This window comes from Drosophila grimshawi, unplaced genomic scaffold (genome assembly GCF_018153295.1).
Source record: "Drosophila grimshawi isolate 15287-2541.00 unplaced genomic scaffold, ASM1815329v1 contig_311, whole genome shotgun sequence".
NCBI lineage: Eukaryota > Metazoa > Arthropoda > Insecta > Diptera > Drosophilidae > Drosophila > Drosophila grimshawi.
This window is the reverse complement of record NW_025063098.1, coordinates 30821232-30828920: the sequence shown is the minus strand read 5'-3', so window position 1 is coordinate 30828920 and position 7689 is coordinate 30821232. Positions and strand designations below refer to the sequence as shown.

Sequence of the window (7689 nt, the reverse complement as noted above, 5' to 3'; positions counted from 1 at the left end):
TTGGGAAGTTTTAAGATGTGCAAATTATTTGATATGAATGGAGTTTTTTTTAATTAAGCAATATACGAATCGAAAGAACTAAAAACTATTCTTGTCAAAATGGCCAATAAAGATTTGATTTTGAATATTATTTACTAGACTTTCACTCGCGTGGCATATATGGTATATTTAAGATGGTAAGTTTTTATTTAACTTGCAATTTCATTTATATTCAAATGTTCATTTATTAATACCAATAGATTTTATAATTTAGGTCAATTTTTGTTGGCACAGCATTTGTCCTTAGGGCCATTCTTGCATGCGCACTGGCATTGCTGACTGCAGGCGCAGTTGTCGCCGCATTTGGTAGCCGAACACTGGCAATCTATTCGGGGAATACGAGTTTAAAATGCGTTATAAAAGCAGGTAGCTTCTGCTATACTCACTGGTTCCACAAGCCTTGCAAACCATTATGTGTTTATGTTGGATTATTGATTAAAATGATGTATTAAACAAGTGTGTTCAACTTGATGCTTTGCTTTTGACTTTGTGTTCAGCTCAGTAGCTCTGGCATTTTATAGATCGTGAGTGAGTGCAATTTTGCACACCATGTGGTGGTAGCTCGCTCAACTAACTTGACTCATCAATTTTACAATATTTATTGTGTCTTATCAGGGCGTGCGCAAAATTGCGTAGCCGGCTCGTTATCAGCGATTTATTTTGCGCACGGTGTCTGACCGCAGCTGCGCACGACTTTCATATCTTATCAGTTATTTCAAGGAGCCTGCTACATTCAAGATGATTTGCACAGGATGTGGAAATAGGGAGTTAAGTAATTTTCCACATTGACATTTTTCTTATGTTAAATTTAATATTCAATTTGTTTTTTAATTCAGCTCAGTATCTTTTCTACTTTTTGTATTATTTTTGTGTCGACTGACTTTATTTGACATTAAAAAATATTGTGCTTCCATGATTTTTTATTAACAGAATTGAATGTTTGCCAGTTTATGCAAGTATATTATCTTTGCAGTATGGGCGTTTTTGTAAAAATAAAGGATAATGGTTTTCAAAAAAATCTAGGTCATTTAATTTACATGAATACATTTTTGAGCAAATATTAAGTCAAGCGTATGAAATATTCGGTTCGTGGAAAATAACTGCTGCTTGCTTGTTTGTTGCTTAGAAATTTAAGTTGAGCTTGATTTGATATGCAGCGAAGCAAAAACACTTACAATGGTGGTACCATATGTGAGTACCTTATAAACTGAAGTGTCATCATTCAGGCAAAGTACACTTGAAGCACCGCAGTCTTTAAATTGCAACGCTGAGTGAATGCCACGAGTGGGGGCAAATGTCTGAGTGGCCAAGCAAGTCGTCAGTGTGTGTGTGTAAGTGTAAGTAGAGTAAATATAAATGTGCTGTAAATTTGTACAAACTGCACTTTGAGAGAGCAGACTGACTGAAAGATAGACAGATAGTTTCAGACATTTTGAAGGACAAACATAAAATGACTCTGAATTGGCAGCCAAAAAGTGTATCACACCAACTAATTGCGATTGACAATGTCATTATGAGCAAAACGTGAAGTCCGGGAGTGCTTGATCCAAAAACTGGGCGCATTTCGCAAATTTTCAATTTCAGATTTTTAAATGGCGCTTAAGCGGCGGAAATGGAATCGCGTCTGTAACTGCATTTTGTGCAGAGTCATCACAGTTAATTTGTGTAAGGGGAAATTCGAATTCAAACGTTCTTACAGCTATTTCCTGAACACTGGCAGTCAAAATGCCGTGAAAAAAAAATTTGCTTACTTGGCGGAAATGTGATCCACAGTTGGCAAATAACTAAAACATGCAGCTAAAATAGTGATAGTTGACTTGGTAAACATTATTTGTGTGTGCATAATATATACGTTAATATTTAGGGCAACTGAACACAGAGAAAACAGACTCGAATCTCAAACTAAGTCATGAACATAGATCGTAATATGTATAAGAAACTATATGAAAATAAATTTAATAATTTTGAATATATAAATATGTTTAACTTAAAATATCAGCAACCTTACTACACTCAGAAACAATTTTGCTCAATTTTAATTTGCAAATATTGGTAAAATATTACAGAGTGCGTGTATGTTGGAGGGACTAAAACAACTTTTCATATTAATCATACCTATTATCAGCTATGTATTTAAAAGCAGGCTGCAGGATATCTGCTATTCGAGCTGTCTCGATTCGAACATTCTAACTTGTTTTACTTTGGTTTTGGCTTGCACTTAAATAAAGATGTAAAGGGTATGCCTTGCAAGGCTGGTGTCAGATGCTGTGGCAAGTGGGTCACGCGAGCTGGCGAGAAGTTGGGGCTTAAGCCAAAGCCGCTGCGTATACGCGATATGCGTGCCATTTAATTTGGTGTCGCCGCGGCCTGTAAGCGCAAACGCAAACGCAAACAGTTAATTGCGGCATTAAGTTTTCATGGCGCAGTCAAGGAACGGCAAGTGAAACAACTGCAATGCGGGTACTTCGTGAGTGGGCTTTGTCCGCCCATCTGAAGTCACAGATTGGAATGGAAAAGAATGTCGTGCCGCATCACTTATGCATAAGAACATTTTAACTTTTCGTTAGCCTTAAACTTGGGCACGTCTCGGAGAGAAGGGATGAATGCTTGAATGGATGTCAAGCATGTTTATCTTTTGCGTGTGGCTTTCGGCTTTTGGTTGACTCAAGTTGCTGGCTCAATTGTGGCTGATGCTGAAGTGCTGAAATCAAAGCTGAGCAAACCACCTCAAACTCAGGTTGAAGGTGACAATCACAAACACAATAATTGTATATAACCATAGTTGCTCGTGCTCGGCGGTCTGAAAATAGTCTTAATAATTTATTGCATTTTGTTCTGCTAAGCGCTTGAAAACTTGCTAAACTTTTCAACATAAATTAACAGATTAGTCCTTCCCTGCCAAACGGCAACAAAAGTGTTTTCAACTTTTAGCAGGTGCCCTCATGGAAAATCTCATAGTTGCTTTAGTGTCTGCAACAACAGAAGCAAATGTGGCAAAATAGCGCTAAAATGTGGCCGAAAACTTTTCGAATCGGCACGCACTGCAAAAACGCTGTGGGCCATCGCTCTTAGCCACTATAAATCTTAGCTATTTAGCCAATTTGTAAATCTCTTTGGTATCTCCTTCAAGCTGGCAGCATGGGATATGGATAGCCGACCGATGAGTCTGACCGACTTGTTAAAGTTGCAAACACTTTGTATTAAATATTTATTTTTAATTTGCAATTCCTTTTATTCCAGATACCAGCAGTAAGCAGAAAGAGTCTTCAAGTATTCCACTTTTGAGTTTGTAGTGCGAACTATTATTGAGATATGTTTCTGAGATTTGTGATTTTCGATGTTAACGCTCCCCAATGAGTAATCAGACTAACGCGTGCACTCGTCGTCGCTTAGCATTTAACGAAAACTCATTTCGTTTTCGATTTGTCGTTGATTTCCCAAAACACTTTTAAGCCATGACACAAAGCCTCACACACACACTCACATATGTTGCCTTTGTGATGTCTTTGGCCTTAGCAAACACATTAAGCGGCACATCCTGGGCGTGTCTTCGTCAGTGGCCCGGATGTCCTGCCTAGCCCAGTATTGACTGGTCCCAGACTGAATAACTCTATTGACAGCAATTTGGGATGCACGACTGCATCAGTTATCAGGGTCATCCGAGTCCAATCCAAGGCATGACCAGTCCATCAAGCCCTAATTATAATAGCTTAATAGTTAAGCAAGCAGAGCCATATGTCAATAAATACAACGGTTGGGAGGATAAGCTATGCAGCCATGAAGTTGGTTAATATCCTTTCAAAAGTTTTGAGCTTTAAGTTGCTTTAAATGTTCGGCATTAAACCTTTTTGACTATGATTTCCAGGGCAGTGGCAAGTAACAATGAGTACGATCTTCCGTACACTCAGAGTTTTCTTTCTCGCTCTCGCCATCTTTGTGGCGCCTCATAAAGTAAGTTGATTTATAGAAACCATATTTGCAATTGTTAAGTTAATATTGATTGACTTTTGTTTTCTTATATTTAAGAATTATTTATAGGACAAAGAATAATTTTTTAATTTTTTGGGGCGGCATTTTGATAAATTTTATTTCCAATTAAATGTACTAGTTGAGAGTTATCGAATATTTTAAAGTATTTCTGAGATGCTTGGGTGTAGAAAGAATGTTTTTTAAACTGCAATTAACTTAAATACTGTTGTTTTTAAATCATTAGTCATATGTCAATGTGTTAAACACTTCCCGGATAATAAAGTGCTTTGTTATGTTCTTTGTAGTCAAACGAAGGTGGCCAACCTTCGTCTTTTTTCATGCACTTATGTGTGTTAATGTGTTAATGTTAATGCCATAATGTTGTTAATTAAGCAAAGTTGGCGCAAACAGCTGTGGCCGTTGTCCTGTCTGTTAGTTAGCTTGTGCGCCAGCTCAGCTGTCACCTGTACCGAATGTCAGCGACAATTGTGCAGCGTCTCCCGTCGCACTCTGTGCCCAACGTATGTACGTGTGTGTGATTTGCAGTGTTCCCTGGAGCAATGGCCAGCTCGGCTCATTAGCTAACAGTACACGTGCACAAATCAATTTTGCCACGTCGCACGCTTCACTTGAGTGCTTCAGTTACCGCCCTAGTCCCTAAAGCCAGCAAGTGCAGCAAAAAACAATCATACGACGCTTTGTCCAAAAGCAATCAAAGTGAATGGCTTCAGTGGAAAAATCACATACTTTCATATATATATACCTACTCCCCATTACAAAGTATATGAGCTGCAACTGGGTGTTTTTAACAAGCCATCGCGCTCAAGGAAGATGAAGCCATAAGTATGCCAAAATTGAATGCTGCTGCACTTGCTCCACTTGCGAACCGCAAGTTGCAAGCAACCATAATGCTGTTCCTCTTGCCTGCTGATGTTTATCCAGTGCAATGGCTGGCTTGCCAAGTGTGTGCGGCATCGCACTGATAAGTGCATTAACATCAACATCAACATCATGCTCAAATTATATGGTCTCACTTGCCAGCACACCGAACGAGCCCCATCAGCATTACACAAATACATATGTAAGTATAACCCATGCACAGGAGCGGATCAGAATCATGTCTTTATATTATTAATATTGCCTCTTTTGTAATTGTAGTATATGCATTTTAAGTATTACCAACTTTATATGGTACGTTGGTAACTTAAAAATAAACATTTCAACTGGTTAATCTAATTACTGAGTCTAATTAATTTATTATAAGAGTGGGCGGACTCTTCAGGAACTCAGGAACTATAACGTATACACAAAAGCGGATCAGAGTTATTGCATCATGATGTATTATGGGACTTGAAATTTTTAATAATGTATCTACTCATTTGAGATACAAAAGAGATACTCATCTGCAACTCATGGATATCAAACAACTCAGAGGGTAAGTAAATATATACATATCTGGTTTATTTTCATTTATTCTATAAGGTTGCTAACCATATTCGGAAATGATTTCTGTATATATGAAGCTGCTGGTTTATTTTCTACTATTATATGATGATTCTGATTTATGCATAGATGAAGTTACTGGGATGCTTATCTCAATGCCACATCTCTCACATCGTTTGCATTAAAAGTAGCGATTTGTGTTTTTAGTTTTTTTTCTAGTCGGTGGCATAGTGAAACGATATCAAATCTCGTCTATCTCTGACATCTGCATAGGCGATGGCCGTCAAACTGATTTTAGCATCGATGGGTAGTTTGTCGTAGAGGCCTGGTCTCCTTTTGTGCGCCACAAAATTTGTGTAACTATGCCTCACAAAGTTGAAGCTCTCGCCCATGCTAGACATGAGTCTTTTGTAATTAATATTCGGACTCAGCCTGCTAGCTGGAGCAGATTCAGGCGGCTTCTGCTCCTCACGCAGATGATGCAACAGGACCATCGATGCTTCTGGCAACAAGGAGAAACGCTTGGCCCGGGGCTCATTTCTTTGGTCGACTCTAAAGTTTTCTGGCATTGCTATGACTGACGAATGGTATACATATTGATGGAGACTAATGCCATTGGTGAGCCTATTCGGGCAACAATTCGTGGGCCATTTTCGACTCGTGCCTGCCTTGTGGCAAAAATAGTGTTTGCCACGCAAATTGTGTGGATTGGCGCTGAGTGCCAACTCAATGGATGTATCCGATGTATAGAGTATTGTGGCATATTTGTAGTGTTCGGTGCGCTGACGCACTGTGACACGTTTCAGATGGCCAAAGATGCAGAAATGCTCGAAGATCTCATGATGACCAATCTCCAGACTCAAATCTTTCACATACAAAAGCCGTTGTAGAGTGTCCATTTCCGAGGGCAGTTTGCGATTTTTGCCCTGATAATTGAAAACCCGCAATTAACTGCATCTTTTTGCTCATTGATACAAATACCTACCAATAGTTGAAATGTGCTGTAATACAATATTGGAGTACTCTATGGATTTGCGCCTTCTCTTGGGCTCTTACATCATTTGAATTTTTTTCTCGGCTGCCTTTTTAGTTTGTTTAGTTCACTGGGAGCTTTAAAATTGCGTTTTCGATAACTGAACGCCGGAGCAGATGGTGATTTGCTGTTAATTTTTGTATCTTTGTTAAATGTGACAAGCATACAACAAACGAAATAAAATTCATGGATTGCTCTTTTGATTTCGATAGTAGCAAAAAATCAATATGAATTTATTATTGCTTAATTAATTAAGTGCAATATTGATATCCACATCTTTATTCTGGGTATTTCGAATTTATATTTGTAATTCATATTTATTTAATACAATAAGTGCAATCCTTAAATCGATATCTTTATTCTGTCAGTTTATTATTTACAATTTATATTTATTTAATACAATAAGTGCAATATCTGTATGTTTATAATATTAATAATATTAATACTAACATATAATATGAAATATAATTGTCGAATTAAGTATTTTGATTTCGCTACTGTGCTCACACACACACACATACCCAAACTCAATTGGAGGCAACCGCATCGCACATTGTTGCACGGACTATTAAACCAGCTGACGAAGAAGAAGATGAAAATGATTTTTTAATGCAGCGCAAGTGGAGCAACTGTTTGTGCATCGCATATGGATGGACTCACTGAGATATTTACACTTAACTAACACTGAACACATACCAAAATTTTATTCAAATTGCTTTTCCAAAAAAAGTTAACGATTTTTGCACTTTTAACCAATGTAAATGAAAATGAAATAAAGGCAATTTTAATTCTCGACTGCAGCTTAATTACTTAACTGCCAGCTCTTGTACAATACATTTTTTTAGTTCATCATATACTTTCCACAAAGTTGATGGCATTTTTCAACTTGCTCATTATTGAAATATTATTGATGACAGTCACAAACTTTTCAGGGACAAAATTGAATCAGTGGCAAGAATGTCCCCTAAAGTGGCTAGAAACAATAACGTGACTTCACTGCACAAGTTATGCAAATAATGTGGAAAGTTAACATCGATCGGCTTTTGATTGCTGCTCAAATAGCGGCAGAGGCAGGCAACCTTGATTATAGTGCAATGCTCTAAGCAAACATTATTTTAATTAATGTACGGACAAATAAGTGCACAGCTTAGAAAACAAATTTTAAGTGCACTAAAATTAGGAATGCAAATTTAAAATCTTGGGGA

General features: G+C 37.6%; 2 protein-coding genes across 2 annotated transcripts; both read right to left on the bottom strand.

Moving 5' to 3' along the window:
* Window positions 1-158: 158 nt before the first annotated feature.
* On the bottom strand, window positions 159-525 carry LOC6569827 (metallothionein-4). The gene is made up of 2 exons (XM_001995804.3): window positions 426-525; window positions 159-364 (listed from the first exon to the last, which is right to left on the bottom strand). The coding sequence occupies exons 1-2, from the start codon at window positions 448-450 to the stop codon at window positions 255-257; spliced, it is 135 nt and encodes a 44-aa protein (XP_001995840.1). The 5' UTR covers window positions 451-525; the 3' UTR covers window positions 159-254.
* Window positions 526-5469: 4944 nt separating this feature from the next.
* Window positions 5470-6603, bottom strand: LOC6569565. The gene is made up of 2 exons (XM_001995805.2): window positions 6437-6603; window positions 5470-6377 (listed from the first exon to the last, which is right to left on the bottom strand). The coding sequence occupies exon 2, from the start codon at window positions 6348-6350 to the stop codon at window positions 5667-5669; it is 684 nt and encodes a 227-aa protein (XP_001995841.1). The 5' UTR covers window positions 6351-6377; window positions 6437-6603; the 3' UTR covers window positions 5470-5666.
* Window positions 6604-7689: the final 1086 nt, after the last annotated feature.